The 23160-nt window shown below is 38.6% G+C and overlaps 1 protein-coding gene across 2 annotated transcripts in view; it reads left to right on the forward strand.

The window, feature by feature from the left end:
- gbe1b (glucan (1,4-alpha-), branching enzyme 1b) overlaps window positions 1-23160 on the forward strand; it is a 104281-nt gene that overhangs the window by 31340 nt on the left and 49781 nt on the right. For both annotated transcript variants that reach the window (XM_085370916.1, XM_085370917.1), the window contains exons 7-10: window positions 1404-1613; window positions 11372-11487; window positions 13251-13378; window positions 13673-13771. In XM_085370916.1, coding sequence (XP_085227042.1) covers window positions 1404-1613; window positions 11372-11487; window positions 13251-13378; window positions 13673-13771 — 553 coding nt within the window. The remainder of the gene's footprint in view (window positions 1-1403; window positions 1614-11371; window positions 11488-13250; window positions 13379-13672; window positions 13772-23160) is intronic.

The following is a 23160-nucleotide window of genomic DNA, read 5'->3' on the forward strand; positions in this document are numbered from 1 at the left end:
TATATATATATATATATATATATATATATATATATATATATATATATATATATATATATATATATATATATATATATATATATATAAAAGAAGTCCTTCTTCTAATATATTTGTCAATTAAAAAGAAAGAGGAAGTGTAATCATACTGGGAGTAAAATTGTGAACCAGTAAAATATCTGAAAGACAGACTCTAAAAGATTTCAGCTTTAAGGTATCCAGTATCACACTTTACCACCTGAATGTATTTTATCTTTAAAGCGGCTGCAAAATGTTTTAAAGTTGTTGATGTTTTATTTTGAGGGTTGAATGAGTGTCACAAAAACAAACTGAGTGAGCAACTTTCTCCTCAACTCAGTCACCTCAAATCAAGGTTAGGAAGTCTGACACCAGCAATAATCTCTCTGTAAATACATTTTCTGTTAATCCACAGAGTGGGGAGAGTCGTAGATAAAGGTGGACTAGTCTGAGTCTTTATCTTCTTTCAGAGATCCTCCTTCCTTGCTCAGAGTAGGGCATAGTTATATATATTGTAATTTCACCCTTGATTGATCGCTTAGTGTCATTTAAAACCTCAGTGGTTGAATACCGGAAAGCAGGATAATCCTGTCACTATGTGTCCTATTTTTATTTTTATTTTTAAAGGAAGCTGATATGATGATTGTTGGGAGGATGGGATGTTAGAGATTGGATAATATAAGGTGTGGGTTATGGATGCGTACACATACAGTTGTGTTTTTCAGTGTCCTGAGAATTCCACTGACTTTACTGTAGATGTCCTGTAGAAAAGGTTAATATAAAAACATCTATCAAATGACAAAAGCTCACTTTAGACAAAGCGGCTATGCTTGTACAATAATATACTGCTCAATGCTGTTGTGATTATTTGAATTGCAAACATTTTAATGAAAATATAAATTCAGTGTTGGTTTGCACTTAGTCTTAAATGGGCCTTTTGTCAATGTGACAGCAATTTTAGAAAGAATAAAACCATTGAGTGGTAAATGGTAAATGGCCTGTATTTATATAGCGCTTTACTAGTCCCTAAGGACCCCAAAGCGCTTTACATATCCAGTCATCCACCCATTCACGCACACATTCACGCACTCATTGAGTGGGAGTTAAGATCTGCTTGACAGGTTTATTGTTAGGGAAATTGAAACAACTCAGAAAATATATGTAATTTAGGTCCTTGAATTTTTTTTAAGCTTGTGTTTGCATATGTGCATGCTGTTAGTTATGTGCTCAAAATGGTCCAATTATAGGGGGGAAAAAGGTTAGTCTGACATATTCCAGTTGTAACTTGGATGATTTTCATTGAGTGGCAATTTTGAATCAACCTAAACTTCAGGGTTAAGCTTGTGTAGTAACCTAATGTGAATCTGAATGTGTGTGTTCATTTGTAGCCGCTATGGGACCCCAGATGAGCTGAAGCAGCTGATTGATGTGGCTCATTCAATGGGGATTATGGTGCTCCTGGATGTCGTTCACAGCCACGCGTCCAAGAACACGGAAGATGGCTTAAATCGGTTTGATGGATCCGACTCATGTTTCTTCCATTCTCCACCCAGAGGGGTGCACAGCATGTGGGACAGCCGTCTCTTTAACTACTCCAGGTACTTGTATAGTTTTTATAACTTTTTAATAAGTATCCAGGTTTTTGACAAATTCTGACCATGTCATCTGAATGTTTCAGCAATTAAATAAAGTTTCATTAGACAACTTTTTTCTGGTCTTCTATTGACCAGTCTTGGTTGAGCCAGTGTGAATTGTAGCCTCAGTTTACTGTTCTTAGCTGACAGGAGTAGTATCCGGTGTGCTCTTCTGCTGCTGTAATGCATTTGCTCCAAGGTTTGATGTGTTGTGCATTCAGAAATGTTCTCCTGCAGACTTTTCTCCTAGCCCTTATCCTATAACCTATTGCATTAACACCACATTTTTCCCCAGAGAACTACAACTCACTGGAAAATTTTTATCATTTCAGATTACTATCTGTAAACCCTAGTGATGGTTATGTGGGAAAATCCCAGCAGATCAGCAGTTTCTGAAATACTAAGCTGTCTGGCACAGACAGCCATGCTGCGGTCAAAGTCCCTCAAATCTCCCCTGATACTCAGTTTGAACTTCAGCAGGTTGTCTGACCCTCCCTAAATGCACTGACTTGCTGCCATGTAATTGGCTAATTAGACATTTGTGTTAAAACACAGTTGAATAAGCGTACCTAACAGACTTGCTGGTGAATGTCTGAAACTGAGAGGTAATAGTTAATTCACGTTTATTCAGTCACTTTGATACAGTGTCATTTTCAATTGGTGGGGGGAAAAAAGTGTTGAAGAGTTTCCACAATATAACTAAATGACAATGTGATTACTTACATTTTAGTAGTAAAAATGGACATGCTGTGTAATATTAAAAACCATAAACCAAAACCACAGAACCAATTTACTTTTGTTCTTTATACCATTTAAATTTACTGTGATTAACATCGTCCTGATTAGACATTATATATTTTTCAAGATCTTTTTAGCGTGATTTGAAAGCAAACACATCCCTGCTATTTCTACTCCTCCATTATGCTGTACCTGCCGTGGAGATTTGAATGTTACATACTGTTAGACATTGAACTTATGATGAAAAGACACTTTGTCTGCATCAGCTACATATAAATGTAAACACGTGTAAAGATTGATGAATGAGGATAAATGGGAACCTGCCATATCACTTGTTACAGTTTCTCAGACTGCCTTGTACAGAAAGATTTGTTGAAGGTCAAAACCAAGACATGCTCTCAAAAATGGCAGATTACATCGCTCAACCAAACGGCCGTGAAGTAAGGCACTGATATATAGGTGAAGTGTAGTGAATGAGTGGTTAACTGAAAACTCAAGTTTCCTCCTTTTGCCTTGATTTTCTTTTCTTTTCTTTTTTTTTTTTTTTTTTACCTTTTTGTACATTTGTTCAGCTAGGATCGTCACAGTGTAACAGAGATTTGGTGATGTTCGTAGTTTCAACTAATTACAAAAGTGTTAGAAAACAGATGAAAGGCCATAAATAGGCAGGTTATTTTTTCTGTCTCTGCTGGTGCTCAATGCACCAAAACTATCGACTGGTGTTGTTGTTCGCCCTGTTAATTGGGTGTCTCTCTTGCCTCTGTACCCTGAAAATGATCCCAGCACACATTAAAGAGGAACAGGCACTGTTGAGTCTATCAAATGCCTTTTTGAACTCGCTTTTAATAAGTGTGTGTCAGTGTGCACCACTTTCCAATACATTATACAATGCTTAGTGTCAGGCAGGGGGGCTATAATAAGAGAACAAGGTTCTTCTTTCATTAGTTATTGAACCCTCCTCGTATCAGAAGCACTCATTAGACATGGTGCAGACATATGCCACAACTGGGAGGCATATGAGGAGTCATTTGTAAAAGCCCAAAGGAGCTCTGCAATGTCATAGCCAGTTCATTTGTCTTCTTTGCCTCTCGCAAGATGTTTGGACACGTCGTTTGTGTCAAGCTTTCTGTTACTTTCTTTGGAAGGAAATGAACCTCAGAGGCTACCCGTGAACCTTGTGGGATACACAGTCTGTTTTTAATCAAGCAGCCTTGCTATCAGCCATCACATTCTGACCATGATGTTCTTATTAGGTTGACAGAAGCTGACTGATACAAGCTATCAGAGCAAATGCACATTTTCCTTGTTGCTGCCTTTTTTGCTTTGCTTCCACTTGTGCATCTTTATCAAAGAACACCTTTTTTGTTGTATGTGTTCCACTTCAGCTTTTCCTCATAAAACATTCAACACAGTCCAGAGAGAATGCTGTTTAGATAGATGCCTGCTATCCAATTTGTTAACTTGAGTTGCCTCTGAGTCAAATGTGTCTGCATTCGGTATGAAGAATGTCTGGTTTTGCAAACATTGGTTCCAGGCTCTAGGAATGCTAGAAGTGGGTTTGCTGTTGCTGAATACAAACTTGGCTATCCAAGAAGCGAGCTGCATTGAAACTATAAGGACACATGCATATGCTGGTGGTTGTTAAGCCATTTTTAAATAATTGCTAAATTGAACCAAGTAAATAATAAATGTACAAAAAAATATTTAAGCATTCATGCTGTAATGTCATCCATCCACCTGCCATATTTTCAGGTCTATGCTGTATAATCAGCATTCTGATATTGGCTGTGTTTATTAATTTGTTTTAAAGGAAAACATTCTTAACTTTCAGTAGTCTACTTCTTAGAATTGTCTTTCATTTTTTTTCGACTTTAGGCAAAAACAGCCAACCTTTGCTTGAAAATTTCCTTTGATGTCTCAGATTTTCTTAAAACCTACAGGGAATGCTTACACTTCATGGCCCCATAATAAAGTTTTTTATGGCTTTTCTTTCATGTAATTACTTGGTGGACACTCATATTAAACATGCGCAGCCATGCATGAGAACACAGCGGTCTCATCCACTGGCTTCCCACATTAGCTGTTTGGGGGGGCTAGCCAATCAAAAGACAGTTAGCTTAACCTCCTAGGACCTGGCATCCACATATATGGACATCACATTTTGGGTTGTCTAGACCAAAATACAAGATTTTTGCTCTACAAGTGCCTGATATCCACTTACGAGGACATTATACTGCCACTGTTCTATCAAAATTTAAAACGAATGTCCTTGAATGTGGATCTCATTTTTCTCCAAAACAAAAATCAGTAAAAAAAAATGTTTTTACATTCATCAGGTCCCAATCAGCCCATATAGCAAAGATTTCAAGCATGCCATGAAAGAGTTCGGGTATTAGGAGGTTAAAGAAGGTAAGGTGGTGGCCTGAACGTGACAAGAGCTAAAATGGTTTGTTTCAGTTAACAAAATAAGAGGCTCCCCAATTTAAAGAGAATAAGATAAATATGGGTTTTTATATTAGCGGCTCTAATAGAATACAAATTTGGAGCTGGAATGTAGCATAATAGGTCAATAAGTTGTCAAGATGTGGTGTATGTGAATGTACTAGGTGTGCTGCACCAAACGCATGGATATGTGTCGAACAGAAACTAATTTGGGGACATCCACATCATTCATCGGTGTCTGTTTCCTTCATGAACCTTTTTAAATACGTCAAAGTCACCTTGACACAGTGACCGGGTAAGTAGAGTGCTTGTAGGGGGGTTGGCAGCCAAAGAAGCCAAGCCTTTTTGCAGATCAGTAGTGAGAGTTCTGAAGAGCTTGCTGTGGGTCCATTCTATATCCCCAACCTCTCTCAGGATCATTTGCATCAATTTTTCATCAATTTTTGTGTGAATTCTTAAGATATGAAAAATGGGCTTGGGGCTAGGCTTTTGAAAATGCTTTTTAGCTTTTCTCTCTGTTGATGTTCATGTTGAAAGGGAGGACTAACTATTTTCACTTTGACAGTATTATTCTACACGTGCATGTGTGTGTATGTATGCATATATCATTCTTTTGTTTGTTTGATGTATAATATAATGCTAAGACACTGATCAAGTTATATAATTAGACCTGAATCCATGTAACCCTCCACTGTGTGCCCAATAAAACTAGATACACAACAAATGATGCAATTTTCTCTCAAGCATGAGATGACACTACAAAATCTGTTTCCAGCTGTTACCAGCTAAATGCCCTTTAAATTTTGAAGTTCTAGAATAAGAAAACTACACCCAAGGAAAGACATCTAGGGGAGCAAGGAATCACCCTGCTGGTAACTGGCATGCTTTTATTTGAAAGAAATGGAGCAGAAACCATCACAGAAGAAACAACAAAAACTCTATTTCCCTTATGTAAAAACATGAATGCTCCTACTTGGACCAACTTTGTGCTGTAGCTGGGGTTTTGGTACTGTCTGATCAATCACTAAACCCACACTTGAAAACTCAGTCACTCAATCCAAATGCATTCATTTCAGTATTTAACACCCATGAGTTATTTCCCCTATCCCATCAGGTCACACAGCAATGGGAAAAGTAGTTTTTCCCCTCTAGTGAGCTTCGGCTAATGAGTTCAGCTTAGCAGTAGGTGTGCAAGTTGGCTTCTTGGAACTCCCTGTATTGCTACCAGTAGGTGCTTCATGGAGTCACTGGATAGGATAAGATACAAACACTTTACCTTCATGCCCCTTAACCATTGAAAACTAGACAAATAGGAAGAAAATATCTATAGTTTGTGAATTTTTAAATTGAGTGTTGTACCTGGGGTAGCACAGTAGTGCAGTGGTTTGTACTGGTGCCTCACAGTGAGAAGGTCCTGGTTTTGATGTATTTTCATGGTCTCCCTGTACTTATGTGAGTTCACTGTTTGTACCTCAGCTTCCTCCCACAGTCCAAGGACATGATTGTTAAGTAAACTGACCAGAGGTGTGAATGTGAAAATGTTTCCTCCTGTTGTGCTTAATTTATGATATAGTATAGTGTCTCTTATCTTACGCTAATGTGCAGTTATTCAAAAAATCCCAAAGCTTGTTATGGATGACACTTTGGCTACGTTCACACTGCAGGTCTTAATGCTCAATTCCGATTTTTTGATCAAATCCGATTCTTTTTTTTGTCTGCTTGTTCACACTACAAATAAAATGCAACAGCAAACGCTCTCTAGTGTGAACGCTCAAAGCGGCCCGCATGCGCAAAAGAAGTCACACACAACGGCTCTGTTTAGACCCAGAGCAAACAATATTGTTTGACTGATGGCCCTTAATATAAAGACTTCGGACTTTACGTTTCCCAATTTTTGCTTTAAGTTATTTTGTTATTTACATAATAATGTAAATAACCTAATAATTATCCTTATTGCTGTTTTAGAGAGGCGCGGTGCTTCAAAGGATAGTTGCAGATTTCTGTCAGAATCTGCAGATTATAAAATACAAATAAAATGTTCACGTTGTCTTCCCAACAGTTTCACTGACATCTACACTGGATGGCCAGGAAGCGTTCGCGATGTCTTATCGGGCGCTTCTCCGGAGCTGATAATTGGCATCTGTCTTGTGTCGGTGACATAAAAGACGGATTTAATGCGACATGACCGTTCAAACAGCAGTCGCTTTCTAAAACATCGGATATGTATCGGATTCAATACCACATACGAAAGTGACCCAGATCGGATTTGTGCCGTTCACACTGTCATACCATGATCGGATATGGGTCGCATAAGGTCAAAAAAATCTGATTTGATGCGCTTTCGCCTGCAGTGTGAACGTAGCCTATGTATGGGTCAGATCCTAACTGGTTTGTAGAAAAATACAGCATGAGAAGCCCTGATGGTGGGCCGCAGTGGCCCTTTTTCATTGTTTTTAATTCTTGGTTTCACTTCAGCTCTTTGCATGTTAGAACTTTAGTCTTCTCCTAGCTGGCAAGGACCAACAACAGCACAAGCAAGAGTAGCCCACAGACCGGTTTTTGTGACTCTTCCCCTTGGTGACAGTAAACCTCTACAATGTTGAGCATGTAAACATGTTGGAGCCCTTAGTGTGTCCAGGTTAAACGATGGATGGATGGAACGGAGGAAGGAGTTTGTGTACTCTGTGACTTTAAAAACTGGATCTCCAGAAAGGCACTGATTGCCTTTGGTCATGCTCCTAAAGTGACGTACCACCTTTATGCTTGAACAGTACGTACTATTCCACTGAAAACTGCTGTATGATTTCTGGGTCGAAGTCCGAGACCTAACTCTGAAAGATTCAAGATTCAAAGCTCTTATTTTTAACCAATGATGACAATACACATGAAGGATGGGCAATTTTGTCATAGAAACGGATGTTTGCTGCACAAATTGACGTCAACATGGCCAGAACAGGGAGTAATTAAAAACTAGCAGGAGCACTGTCTTATGTTACCAACTGTAATGCAGGATCTCTAGCTAACTAGATAACAAAGTTTGAAGACTAGTAATTATTATCTTTTTTTTTTCTTTTTTTTTGTTTTGTTACTGTGGTTATTTAAATTACTTTAACGGCTTCCTTATGAAAATCACTTCTAAATGTCCTGCAACTGCTGAAATATGGTCCACTGGAGAAAACTCTGAAGAATTAGAACGGGCCTTACAGACAGCCACTGATTCCTGAAAGATGGCAAGTACAAAGTGATACTAATTACAGGTTGCTAAACATATAAACAGTCTCGCAGGCAGCAGAATATTCTTCCTAAGATGCCAAGCAAGAGCAGATAGCTGCCAGGCTGCATAAAGAATGCCAGACAAATGGCAGATATCTAACACAAAGCAAAGCAATACAGGGACAGTCTGTCAGACCTCTAGATGAGAATTTACCCAGCAAGGCAGCCAGTACTATCAGACTCGTGGAATGGCTGCTTACAATGTTCTGCTACACAGTATAAAGATGTAATTTCTGCACAAGTCCAACACAGCACCTGTGTGCATCAAGGCATGTGTGATTTGGCTTACTGAAATCACTGTTTTACTGGAGAGCGGTTAAACTGAAAATAAAAAATCAAACTGTTAGAGAACATTTCAAGCACACACTGTAGTAGCCTCAAAAGTAAAAAAAAAAAAATGGTGTCCAAGTAAGTCATAGTCTCCCAAAATTGCCTTTAGTTAATGCATGCAAATCTGAATTTGAAAGAAATGTGATTGATAAATAAATCAAGTTTAAGCCCAGAATGTGGTTTCATTGATGTTGACACTCCTGTCAGTGTCTCTGTCCCCTGTTAGATTATAGAAGGTTTTGAAATGCGTTAAACGAGCCACCTCATTTGTCCTTTTTGGTCTAACAAATGCACCCCATACATCGGGTTGTCTGGTGACACAGTTTGGGCATCACACTTCTCGTGGAATGAACTGTCAGCTTCTAAAATTTATTTGGTCTTATCTGCAGCTTACCTGTGATGTTGGTAAAACAGGGACTTAAATCTCTCTCCACGCCAACCCTAACAAGTTGACATGTCACCTAATGCAAAATCTAGAAACACGGCAACTTATGGCTTCTTTTGGCTGGAAACTGAGTGTAAATACACACTGTAATACCGGGCACAGCTACAGCCAGCATGAGGGGCAAATAAGCTCTGATGAGGAGCAACTAAACATGATTTTTTTTGTTATTTTATTTTATTTTATTCTGGCAGTGTGCACTTGCAGGTAGAACAGAAACACCCATGACAGATTACTTTGTCTTACCCTACAAGCAGCAATATTAGGCTTTTACTCTATTAGTGCTCCCTAACCAGGTTTCACTGTCATGGCAGAGCTTTACTATGAGGACAGTGTAATATGCAATTTGCTTTTGTATTAACACCACAGACCAAGTGATAACTTCATTGAACTGCATAGATAAGTGGTGCATTGCATTGGTACAGAGATCTAACTTTCTCACCGTAATTGGACTTGATCATAAATGGCATTGTGGGTCCTAATGTGGCAGTATGGTTTCATCTTGGGCCTCTGGCTCTCAATGGCTATTATCTCCATCCCGTGAGGATACATTGTGTCTGAGCCTTTGTTGGCTCTGCGCAGTGGAGTGGAGGACCTAATCTATTTATCACAGGGTCTGCGTGACCACCCAGCCAGCCTGCTATATCGGATCATACCAGGCTCTCTTGTGATCTTTCTCTAGGGATGGAGGAAGTACCGATGTAACATGCAGCTTCACACCTGTCAAACAGTGCTGGTGTTGGTCATCCCTGAGGAATGGAGCACAGAAGGGAATGCATTTAAATGTATTTTTGTGTCATGGCTTTCTTGGCCAAAAGAAACTGGGATTTTGTGGGGGGTTTTTGCCACAGAGGTGTAATCCTCAGGTTTTAGTGTTAGATAAACCTATAATACATTTTAAAGATAAAGCATTATTAAGGACATGAGCTGTCTAGTGTTTGTGTGAAATTTTTCAGTTTTAGATGTTATTGAAGTGTTGTTGAAGCATGAATCTGGGTCTTCTTGCTGCTTCACCAATTTTTTGACATGATGAAATTGCAAAAAATAAAAAGAATTGAAGGGCCCTTGGTGTGGTATTGAGACAGGGGGAAAACTCTGTGTCTGACCTTTGTAATTCAGGATACTGTCATTCAATAATACATTAACATTTTAATTGATGAAGGAAATCAGCCTTACTAGGAGCTTATGTGGTTCACTCTATTTAACTAGACAGTGAAATGCCCCCTATAACACAGCAAAAATACTTTTGATGAGGTAAAACATTTGTCAGACAGGAGCGTCTTTCATGGTGGGCCTATACAGCTGCCAGCCGACTGGCACCATGAATACATACAGTTGAATTATTTCTGTTAACAAACCCTTTACATGCTGTATATTCTGAAGTGTAGCTCAGGAAGTAGAATCATATTTTACGTACTACAAAGACACTCCGTGGATACAAATTTATCGCAAAAACAGAAACCTTCATTAGATTTATATTTTAAACACATAGTAGTCACAAACTATTACAAACCGTTGTTGGAGTATGGAGAAGATCTGGGCCTGGCCTAAGCAGAGGCAGCATCTAATCAGTGTAATGAATGTCATTCGTGTCTCATCCCTGGTGCTTTGCTGCTGCCTCCCAGTTTGGCATCCATGTATGCAGTGTTTCATTTGGTCCTCATTACACACACTGCATATAGACAACCAAATATTGAGTTTTTACTGATGTTTCCATGGCAACACACCTCTCAATGGAAAGAGTTGAGGTGTGTAGTGTACTTTGCCTTGAGAGGCTGTTAGAAATCGGATGACTCGCCCAGTCAGGAACGGGGAGACTGGGGCCATTTATGGAATCCACCTCCTCTGTCCTCCACCGACACAGTGAGCATTTGCATGCTTTGTAGCACACCGTGGGCTACACTACAACCACAGTTAACGCTTTCAAATTCAAATAGTTTATTGGCTTCTTTTTTTTTTTTTTTTTTTTTTTTTGTACAGTCTTTGACCTCTTGTTTGTAGGACATTGTAAAACAATGAAGATGAGGCCAAAGCAAGTAGAAGTGTAGGATTTATCTCATCCTCAAGAGAGGAAACTCCATTCCTTGCGCAGTGTTTGTTTACCCAAGTGTGGTGTGAAATCCTATCACTTCAAATACACAGAGATGGGCTTGGTAATATAAAACGCTTGCCCAGTGATCGAGTGAAAGCATGTGATGGAAATCAGAAAACTTAACCGTACACTGTAAGCCACTGATTTGTAGTTTGACAACTGGTTATTTGAATTGGTTTTCTCCTCAATTTAGTCACTGTACTTAATGAAAACACCGTTCACTCTCATTTGCGCTCCATCTCCGACATAATATAAGTTTGGTTATCAATATGTGAATGTCCTGTAGGGGTGAAAATTAATCTCTGGTGCCTAAAGTGCACAGTGAGATGTGTGAATAATTCACAGCTTTTGCTTTGCCTGACCTTGAATGTGTGTGCTTGTGTGCGCGTGTGTGTGTTTTTCTAGCTGGGAAGTGTTGCGGTTCCTGCTGTCAAACCTGCGCTGGTGGATGGAGGAGTACCACTTTGACGGCTTCAGATTTGATGGTGTTACTTCCATGCTGTACCATCACCATGGCATCGGTAAGACTGGTTTGTGTGCACCTTATATTTCAGAGCTGTGTGGTGTGAGTAAAGCCTGTCATCCTGCTCTTGTTTATAACTCGCAGTGGAGTGTACACCACACACTCCCGAGTGTTAAAGATTAATTTGAGCTTTGTTGAGAGGTCTAACTTATCCTATCCATCATGAGGGAACTTTTTTTAATTTTATTTTATCAAAGTGTTAATGTAAAGGCTTAATATAAAGGTGAAAGGTTAATAGAAAGGTCAAAAACGTCATCAAAATTTTTTTTTCTTTTTTGTTTGTTTGTTTGTTTGTTTGTTTGTTTGGGGTTTTTTTTGGGGGGGGGGGGGGGGGGGGGTTGTTTTGTTTTTTTACCAAATTATATTTAGAGAAATTTGGTCTGGTAAAACAAAAAGACTGTTGTCTGAATTGAGATTTTAAATAAACGAAATTAAAATATACTTGGTGTAAAACGTAACCTGTATGCCGTCAAAAGTTGGGATAGGACCATTAGAAATGTTGTCATGGAGGTAAACAATACATTTTGTTTAGCAAATGTTAGACAACATTGGTGAACGATTTTCAGAAGTTGTCTGCATAGTGGATTTTAATGTGCTGAGTGCAAATAGGCCAATTAAAACATCTGATTAGCTACAATTTATAAAATGTGTAGTTTTATGTCTTCTCATCTGTATGTCATTGCTTCATGTGATAACATGTAACATTTCTTTATGTAACAATATATAGCAGGGTTATAAGATAAGAAAATCTTTATTCTATATTTGGGAATTTCCTATGTTATAACATTTGATGCAACAGCAACAGTTATAATGGTAGTATTAGCAACAAAGTAGCAGTGACAGTAACTAAAGGTAAAAAAATAAAGAAAGAAATATGCAAAAATATATGTTTAACAACTGAATGTCTTTAGAAAATTGCCTGACAGAGCAGGTCTAGATGAGATGTTGTTTCATGGAAAAACACATTACTTGGCAACAATATAGTTTTCCTTCTGCTAGAAATGTCAAATCCAAGATCAGAGTAGAGGGCAAAAGGTCAAATGGAGAGATGATAATATCTGAACTTTGACAACTGTGTCATACTTGATACAAATCCAGTTCAAACAAGCCTAATTATAGCAAAATTAGATTAATATTTTGAGCTGAGTCTGAAAATTAGCGCTTACCTTCATTTTTGCCAAAATTCAGGGGTCAGAATGTATTTTTGGTGTTAGAACTGCTCTGCTAGCATGCTCATGAAAACCAGAACCAACAAATAATTTTAAGTATCATTTTCAGTTTCTGCAACTCAAAATTAGTACAGTTTGACTACTTTTAATTTGGAAGAATTTTGACTGTACACTGTCTTGGATGCACTTGAATAATATTCAGTGATTAATACTGTCCACCTTTTAAAAATAAAACTTTAGTTCTCATTATGCCAACAAAACACATTTTTAAACATGCCAAAAAGTGAGATAAAGTGAGATCAAGAATATTCATCTGTATTTAATCTTAATAATAATTGCTCCAGAGTTTAAATCTCTCCGCGTACCCTACAAGTTCTGGTAAGAGCTGCTCTTTAGTCTCTAGAGGCATTTTTATTAGTTTCTTATCCAAAGGAGCCTTCGGCCTTCATTAAGATTACATTTATTTCACAATTTTAGGACATTTTAGAAATATGTCAAGAAGAGAAAGCAAAGCGGTAGCATCAGTTAAAAAAAAAAAAATCTGTAGTTTGGGTGAAAACATGATGAGTGTTCACTGTGTGGGTGTTTACAGGCGCAGGTTTCACAGGGGACTACAGTGAATACTTTGGCCTACAGGTAGATGAAGATTCTTTGGTTTACCTGATGCTTGCCAATCACATTCTTCATACCCTTTATCCTGACTGCATCACTGTTGCAGAGGTAAAAACCCACTGCCACACACACATCTTTGCATTCACTAACTTTGCAATGACACTGCCCAGAGCTGTTATTAATTAAAAGAACTTATTAGTTAGACATAGCTTACTTGCGTATTCATTGCTGTAATTAAAAGGTAATGCAAAAGGAAATGGGGTGTCGCTCTTTCCTTTTTTTTGCCTGTGGTGTAGGAATTTCACCCCTTAACATGTGAGTTGTGGGTATTGATAAAATCTTTGTTGAAATCTGTGCCCGCAAAGTAGAAATGTGATATTAAATAATAAGACTTTCCTATAGGATGTGTCAGGGATGCCAGCTCTCTGCAGAAAAGTGGAGGAGGGAGGACTTGGTTTTGATTACCGACTGGCAATGGCTGTCCCTGACAAGTGGATTCAGGTAAGGTGATTCTAAATTGATTTAATGTATTTTTATTTATATAGCACCAAATTACAACAACAGTCACCTTGGGGTGGTTTAAAGTGTAAGGAAAGACCCTACAATAGAGAAAAGTCCTGACAATCAGATGACCCCCTTAGAGCAAGCACATGTGGTTCCTTTAAATCTATCTTGGACATATTGGGAAACATTTGCAACTTTGAGAAACAGTTGATATGGTGCCAGTTTAGCTCAGTGGATGAGCAGGCGACTACATGCCGTATGGCCGGAGAGCAGTTGGCCCTTTCCTGCATGTCTTGCTCTCTCTCTCCCCGCTTTCTTGTCTATCTTCGCTGTCCCTATCCAATAAAGCCTTAAAAAATGGTTGATTTTGTGCACTGCTGCGCTTTTATGTATTATAGACAAGGAGAGTTGATGCACCTAAAATGACAAAAAAATTCCCCCCAAAAAACTTGTGATATAGAAAAAATGTGAACAGCATCCAGTGCAAATGTTTAAACTCGGCATTCAAGGCAGCATTTCAAATGTTGAAATTACAAACATTTATTTTTTTAAAAGCCTTCTACTGTGTATTCATTTTAAATTTAATAGCAGAAATAGCTGTATAATTCAGAAAGTTGCCTGCAAGACTGTAAAGGTTGTGTGCTCAAAAGTACACACATACATATACACACCTGTTGGAGCTTCTCACGACTAATTAGGTTAATTAGGAACAGGTCATTAACATGATTGGGTGCAAGAAGAACATCCCACAGAGCCAGGGTTTCTCAGTTTAAAAAAAAAAAAAAAAAGCGTGAAGAAGGGTTTACTATTCAGTGAAAAACTGTGTAGGCAAAGTAGTTTAATTTAAGAACAAAAAAGAAAGAATTTCTGGATTTCGTCATTTATGGTACACAATATCATTAAAAGATTAAGAGAGTAAACATGAATCTCTGTACTCGAGGGATAAGGCTGACAACCAATAATGAATGACTGTGATCTTCAAGGCCTCAGGGAGCACTGCATTAAAACATGATCCTGTTGTGGAAATTACTGCGTGGGCTTAAGAACACTTTTGAAAACAGTTGTCAGCAAATGCAGTTTGTCCCTGCATCCACGTATATAATGATTAAAATTATACCAAAAGAAAAAAAACCAGATAAACAAGACTCACAAAGAATGCCTTCTCTGGTTACAGTCCTAATGTATGATTGACTGAGACACAGTGGAACGCCACACTAGCTCTGATGACTTAAAATTTTAAATTATTTTTGGATATCATGGACACCAGAGCCTCAGGGGAAGGGGAAAGAAAAGGACCATGGCTTGTTGAGAGCAGATAGTTGCAAAACAAGCATTGGTGATGGTATAGCAATTAAGTGAACAAGGCACGGTTACTTTGCACATCTCTCATAAGGCACCATCAGTGTTGACCGATATACAGTCGAACCTCGCCTACTCGCAGTCAAGTATTTGCTGATTTTTTTTCGATTTTTCTTTCACACAGCACATCTGAACTATTCCCTAATTATTTTCATTAGTATGATAGTTTAAAATATATATTTAGTGTTTGAACTATTAAAATAGGTAGTTTTTTGTGCTCTTTTTAAGGAAAAAGCCTTATTTATTTCAAAGTATTACAATTATTATTATTATTACAATAGAAATTATATTATATAAAAAATGTATATGTTGTCTTTTTTCACTTCCCATTGAATACTATTTTAAATGGTTTGCATATAATTTCCTTACAGCTTATTTACATTTTACATAGCATCCTAACTTTTCTGGAGAAATGATTGTAGTAGCTGATTTCTAAAATATAAGAACCACTGTCACTGGCTAAATCCTTTCAGTGTTTACAGTAAAGCCTAAAGCCTGTGCATTATAAATACCTTCATGATAAAGGTGGCTTTGATGTTTGTAAGGGTTTGTTTTGGTAACTCTTTCTCAAGATGGGCAACAGTCACTAAATCAACCCAGGACTGTAAGGCCTAAGGAGGATTAACGTGAGAATGAAATGTATGTTTTCATATTTCTGGTATTCTTTCTGTTATATAAAAAAAAAAACAGATAACATTGAACCCAATTCTGAAATCTTTTTTTATACATAGGTTTTAAGGGTATTCAAACTGAAAAAGTTTTTTGTTGTTGCTTTTTCTAAAGCAGTGCAACCCTTTTTATTTTTTTCCCCTTCTTAATGCTACCCACTGTGCAAGTGGGAAGGTCAGTATTTATCCATGCAAACACTGAGCTATGAATAAATGATGGAAGCGACACAATTGTTATTGAAAAAGAAAAGCTTTTGACTTATTCATTCATAATGACCTTTTTCTTAGATCAGTAATTTTTTTTAAGAGTCCTTTGCATGGATGTGTGCACATTTTTCTTTTTTTTCTTTTTCTTTTTTTTCCGTGAATGAGAAGAAAAATGAGATTTAATAATGTGAAGGTCATCTAGTCACTGATCTTGGCGGAAATTTCTTCTGTGATGTTTTTTTTTTTTTTTTTTTCTTTTTCTTAAGTGAGGCTTTAAATAGGCTGGCAGTCACCTTTACATTTCACATTATTCATTATTCACTCTGAATGTCTGTCCTTGACGTAGCTTATGATATCAAAGCAAGGGTTATTTTTCTGTCTGTATTCAGTGCTGTTTTGATTTTTCCAAAACGATTATACAAGCTTAATAGTTAAAGAGTGCCACAAGAAAGGGTTCAGCTAGAAGGTTTATCACCCATCGCTGACTGTCAGGGTAGGTAGGCTGAATAAGAGGACGCTTATTGTCATCTATAACCAAAGACAGCTGTGCTGTGAAGATGTGCAAAAAATGCATTTTTAATTCCAACAGTGGCATTCAAATGACACTATGCAGGAAGTGATTGTTTGTAGTGTCTAAATCTGGACATTTATATTTTCCTCAGGTGGATCTCTGCCATTCAGGTTTCAATTGATTTTTATATTTTGCAGTGTAATTTAAGATTATCTATTTATTATTAAAGAAATTAAAAATAAAATGGGTCTAACAGAAATCTTTCTTTTCATAGTACATTTTCTTTAGTTATATATAGCAGTGCACCCCCAACCCCCGGGCCGCGTGGTTTTCAGGGTTTTTATCTGTTTTTAGTGTTTATTTTTTTTAAATCATTTCTTATCGTTAACTCTGTTTCCCTGGGTCTTTTCCCGTGTGTTGTGAATAAATCGTCTATTTTTTTGGTACCGGTACTGGTTTTATTTTTGTTTATTTTGTTAACCGCAAGACCTTAGAGGCCGGTCCGTGAAAATATTGTCGGACATAAACTGGTCCGTGGCACAAAAAAGGTTGGGGACGGCTGATATACCGTAGATATCTTTAGCTATATACTCATTGTAGAGTTTTAATATATTGGTCTACCATGAAAGCTCTGTGTTTAAAGATAAAATGTGAAATTGATGAGTTGGAGGTCGAAATGAGAAGCAGTTATTTTTTCTTGATTATTAATTGCTTTGTGGTCGTGTCTTTTATTTCAATGCAATCCCACTACTAGAATAGAATTCATCAAAGATGTTAATTTCTGTTTACCTTTTTATTTATCCACGTTTTCTGTCTTATTTTTCATTATGACAAATATTGCACCAGATGATCATTGTTAGAGTTTGGTATCTCTGCTACACATATCTTCACTCACCACATATATGATACACACACAAAATTGAGAAGAACATGCAGGGGGATGCTGGGGTGATGGCAGGGTTGAATCAGCAGGAAGTGATACAGGGCTGCAGCATCACTGAGATGTCAGGGGGAGAGAGAAGGAATTTGCAGCATAGGCAACCAAATTGGGTAAGTTTGTTTGGTATATGACATGAACAAAACCAGGCATGTTACATGTGTATGATACAGCAGAGCCTGAGCTGTCTGGGAGAACTAGCTTGCAGGCTTTGGTCTATTTTTGTTTATGCTGCATTGAGAAAAGCCTATACCCTTTACCTTTTTTTTCCTTTTTTTTGTAAAACAGTCTTCATGTTGACTGAAGAGGTTTTACTTTTTTCGTTTTTGGTGAAGCCCACCATCAGTTATCCAATACAGCATGATGCACAGCTCTTTGCTCAGGGAAGGAAGCTCAAACAAAAAGCATGCAGAGAAAAACCTGCTGGAGGAAAGGCATTCATTAGCTTCCTGTCTGGCAGATGACGCTACAAAAGGAGCTGCGTTGTACTGTATGTCTATAGGTATCGGTCAACAAGACTTATGTACTGTATATATTTAGTATGCTAATACTCCTGATGAGTACACAACCAGTAACTCGAATTTTTTACTTAACAAAAGCAGCTTCATGAGTGCTTCCAATAACTCTTCATTATGGGCATAACTGATAACAGTATCACAGTGTTGGGTGTTAACGACGTGTTATCATACAACACTGCTTCAGACTGGATGGAAAATTCTGGGCACCAAATATTCTCATTTCTTCCACAACAACTGCTGAAGCACCCTTTAGTTTGGCACTCCAGCCCAAACTGCCACTGTGAAAGTGCTTGATGGCCCACACTGGAAAAACATTGTTTATATTTGTTCAGCCATCAGGTATGGAAGTCCATAACTATATAATATTGAAGCCAAGTAGCAGAAAGCACATACCCGCCCCACCATCCACCCAGAGACAAAATAAGGTTATTATGGATTTTATTAAATAATTTTCTTTTTTTAGTTTTTTAGCCACAGTGACAGCACCAGCATCCCAATGAACATGGACAGGTTCAAGCAGCTATTTCTGCTTTGGAGCTCTGTGTGTGTGTGTGTGTGTGTGTGTGTGTGTGTGTGTGTGTGTGTGTGTGTGTGTGTGTCATCTGGAGGACTTGGATAACTTTACAGTACTTGGAACCAGCACGCAACTTCTAATATATTTTCCTGACCCCATTTGTGCTTGATGACAGAATGTGTTTTGATGAAATCAGCAATTATTACTTTAGAAAGTACAGTTGCAGTGAGTTTTCTCTGGGGATGTGTCTGTCTGTCGGGTTCAGCCAGTAGATGAACGTAGACTGTTTTTAAAAGTAATGTTTTATTTTTTTACTGGTGCACTTGAGCATTTTCAGAGAAAGTAGAGGCTTTTTTTTTCCATTTGAGGAAAATGTCTGTATGCAGAATGCCTAAAGAGGTTGTCTGATTTAAAATTCATGTAAAACTGTGCCTTTTTAAATGTATCCACTAGCCCACACTAGAAGTTTTATTTACTCATATTTTGGTGAGAAAAAGCAAAATATAAAGAGTCTGACCTCGGCACCGCATGCATCCTCTTGCTCTATGGTTTCTTGTGTTTCTCAGTGGGGGAAGTCAACGCATCGTTAATCAAGTCTGTCTCTCACAGCAGTGGGTTTTACTCAGTAGTAGGGATGTGGAGGTAGAGGAGAGGGGAAGAGGGAGAGAGAGATCGTCCCAGACTTGACCTTCCTCTGTGATACTTGCAATAGGCGTGCAGCAGGCAGTGCTGTACCACCGAGGTTTCACAGGATTATCCTCAAGATGCCTCTGGAGAGGTTCTTGCTGCTTTTACTTTCCAAACAATATTGCTGGCAATGCAATATTTGTTTAGATTCTTCTCCTGGTTGCAATTTTCAATTAAATTTGTTCCCTCCCTCAGGAGACTTGAAGCTGGAGGAGAGCAAGTGAGCAACAAATTTTTTTATTTTTTGTATTTCTGTGCAGGGAAGCATTCATATGAACATGCCTTGGTATAGTCAGTGGAGTGCACTCAGGGCTAGCCTTGCCTCTTCTCACAGAGTGTCAATTAGGGAGGGATTTGAATGGACTGAAGTGGAGCCTCCAGTGAGGTGTGTGTTGCAGAGAAGGAAGACGTGAAGCGCGGAGGGCAGGCATTCAGACAGACGGCGAGAGACAGACAGGCAGGAAGAAAGAGAGGGAAAGGGAGACAAAGACGCAGAGCAACAGAACCGTGAGCTTATTTATAGATTCACATGTGTGCACGGATGAATTTCTCTCAGTTCTTTGGCTGGGACCTCACGCTGTGTTTCGTCCTCAGCATGACTGATTGATATGACTCATTTACTTGGCTGCACAAGGCTGTTAGGACCAACAGACTGTGAAAAATTAAGATATCCTAATGAGAGGACCAGATAAGGCGCGCAGCACAAGTTTGGATGATTCGATCTGATTATCACCATAAAATGCTGTCACTCCTAATGGATAATGTTACAAAAGCCCTTTAATTTAACAAGCACCCTTCCCTCCAGCTACAGTGGATTGAGATGTAATTGAAACAATTAGAGGCGACGGAGGTAGAGGGCTCCATGGTTGCAGCTCGGATAAAAGAAGGTGACACGGAGAATTCTCCAGCAGCCCTCTGCTTCTCTCAGCTGTTCAACTCGAATGACCTCTGAGTCAATTGTTCCAATTCTTGTTTCTGTTCCTCCATTTATTTTAATTGAATGAAAATATCAGTCCGCACACCTCTGTCCTTATTAGTTTCAGGGGGAAAATCTATTTCTAGACCACATACTTTGCTCTGCCCATCATAGCAGAAACACTTTCAATTACAATGGCTTAATAAAATTCAGACTGCCAGAAAGCAAAGATGTTGTTCAGCCTGTTTATGTAAACATGTCAGCGATTTCTTTGCCAGCCTTAAAAGGGCACCCACTCTGTCTGACCCCCTCTGCCAGTGTCACACTCTGCTTGCCTGCTTTAATGACAGCACCATTTCAGGTTCGTCCTGCTTTATTTTATTAGCTAATTGCACTCTGAGGCCACCCTTGTGTGGTGTTAACTGGCGGTGCAGGATTTCTTTAGCGAGGGCTTTTGCAGGAAAACTGTGAGGTGAGCTAACAAGTGTTTTTCAGCTGAGAGAAGCCTGCCGATGTGGGCAGAAAAGTTCATTAATTTTCAAAACAGGGAACATATAAAAATGGGATGAAATTAGCTTGATCCACTGGATTGAGAACTGCACACCTTTGTTCCCTTTTCACCTCTGGGGGCGGCACTGTATGTGCAAAGAGAGGATGTGCCCATAGCAACGCAAACTCAAACACACTTTCAGCAAATGTGATTGCAGAGAGAGCAGAGGCAGGATGCTCAGGCCAGCCACAAAATGTAAAACAAGAGCTTTAGACTCACATTCCCCACCAAGTCCTTGCCAGCACTATGTGATGGTGGAAGAGAGCCTCTTGAATCAGTCACAGCATGTCTGTGACAGTGAGATGACCTCATCCTGCGCTGCAAGATTTTTTTTTTTTTTTAAATTTTATTTTTGGCTCTGCCTAATTAATCTGGGCACTCTGGTTGGCTCCTGACAGCAGGCTTGTAAAGTAAGATTTGTGCACTGCTCATTATCATTGATGAAGTGGAGTGTCAGTGGTGCCAGGAAGCTCGGCTGGTCGGGGCTGATGTGGGTGAGCTGGTGGTAGAGAAGTCGTCAACCCATTCACTTCTGTCTTTGCTCCAACAGTCCCACTCCCAGATTAATTGCTCCCAGACCACTTTTGTGGTTGAATTGAATTGTAATGATTCATAAGGAAGTCTAAAATGTCTGATTGTACGTGGATGTGGAGGCAACTAGGATGATCTCTGGGGCATATCCTGTAGATTCGATTCTCTAGCTGTGATACTCGAGCTGGAGGTGAACAAAAAGATGCCAATCTTTTAGATTTTCATTTAGCTGATGTTTAATGTGTAATTTATAGTTGAATTTATCTGCATGTTGTGTTATTAGACCAAACCGTCCTCCCTAACAAGACACTTTGAATTAAATTAACGGTTTGTATTTAATCTTTTTTTTTTTATACTCACCTCAACATGTGATATGTTTTTCTTAGGTTGACTTCCACTTCTCCCTGAAATGACTGTTTGCCTTACAATTATTATTACCATTATGTTTTCCATTATAAAGCCGTTTATTTTGTGACATTATTTTACAAATAGAACTGGGATTAAAAAAAACAAGAAAAACTTACTTACTTTGATTCTAGATGTTACCTTTTAAATATTATGACGGAAGTTGTTCTCTTTTCTGCCTAAATATTCAAGACCAAAGAGTACCGTAGTTTTCAGACTATAAGGCGCATTAAGTGAAACATAACAGTCAGATAAGTCGAACTTTATTCAACTCATTCACAACAACTCTCAACATTGTTGTAACACATAAAATAGAGAACATTACACTCACTTTTTCAGTTCATTCCTCTTCCACAAATCCATCAAATTCTTCATCTTCAGTGTCTGAGTTTAACAGTTGGGCGATTTCGGCATCACGCATGCCCGGATCCGTCTTGTCATTATCCGAGTAAGTCTCGTTACCGTTACTCAGCTGTTCAACGATGATTCCGGCCTTCGTGAAAGCTCGGACGACACTTGAGACTGATACCTTAGCCCAGGCATCCACGATCCATTGGCAGATAGTGGCTTAACTTGCCCGCTTCGTAAGCATCATAGCTTACCAAAGTCGTACTAAAACATTTTTAATGCATAAGGCGCACCGGATTATAAGGTCCAATTTTTGAGAAAATCAAAGGATTTTTAAGTGCGCCTTATAGTCCGAAAAATACAGTAGTTTAAGAGTCAAAAGTACTAAACAGAAACTCTAAATGAACTACTAATAACTAATTTGTTTTGTCATCTTTAATATACATTGATCAGTGGGAAGCTTAGGTGATAAAAATATTAGATATTGTTTGTAACTGTAAGTGACTTTTAGATGTGCTATTTGCTCAGTTTTGCGGCTGACCTCAATCCAGAGAGTAGTGGACAAGGCTTAGCTCGAGGATCAAGGCAAGCCACGAGCAGTTAAAACATCTGAGAATTTGTAGTACATGTAGATAATAAGCACCTTACTGAGGTTTTCTGGTAGCACTGGCAATGACTAATATGGCCACACAAGGCTAAGGTGAGGAGAAGTGAATGTGAACAGATGGTGATATATAGAGCGGGATAGCCTCTATTTAGGTGGACCAGCCAGTTCATCTCAGACATATTGATCGGCACAATTTACTCTCTTTACTCAGAGGATTATGGCTCTGTAGAGTAATATAAAGGTTTCCTGACATGTCAATCAGCTGTCACTGCCAATTCCACAGAGCAGACCTCAGCCTGTCACTGAAATGGGTTTTCCAACTCCCCCACCAGTCAGACAGGCTGTATGTCTATTGCCAAGGGTTCTTGGAGGGCACTTTTAGAAATGATAATGTTACTGTAGCTTTCTAGCATTTCTTATTTATTAAACCCACTCTCTGCCAACTGCGGTACATATAATTATTTCAGCTCTACTATTATTTGTTAATGGAATGGCAATTACAGCCAGTTAGTACGACTGTATAGCAACATTCTGTGGGAGGATAGGCTTTGGGTGCATGTTTTGGTGACCTCCGTGTTTGCTTCTGACCTCTGTAAATGACTCCTTTGGCAGAAAGTGTGCATGTAGG

Source organism: Diplotaxodon limnothrissa, linkage group LG14 (assembly GCF_057381915.1).
Source record: "Diplotaxodon limnothrissa isolate DT_005_m linkage group LG14, D_limnothrissa_male_GT1.1, whole genome shotgun sequence".
Taxonomy (NCBI): domain Eukaryota; kingdom Metazoa; phylum Chordata; class Actinopteri; order Cichliformes; family Cichlidae; genus Diplotaxodon; species Diplotaxodon limnothrissa.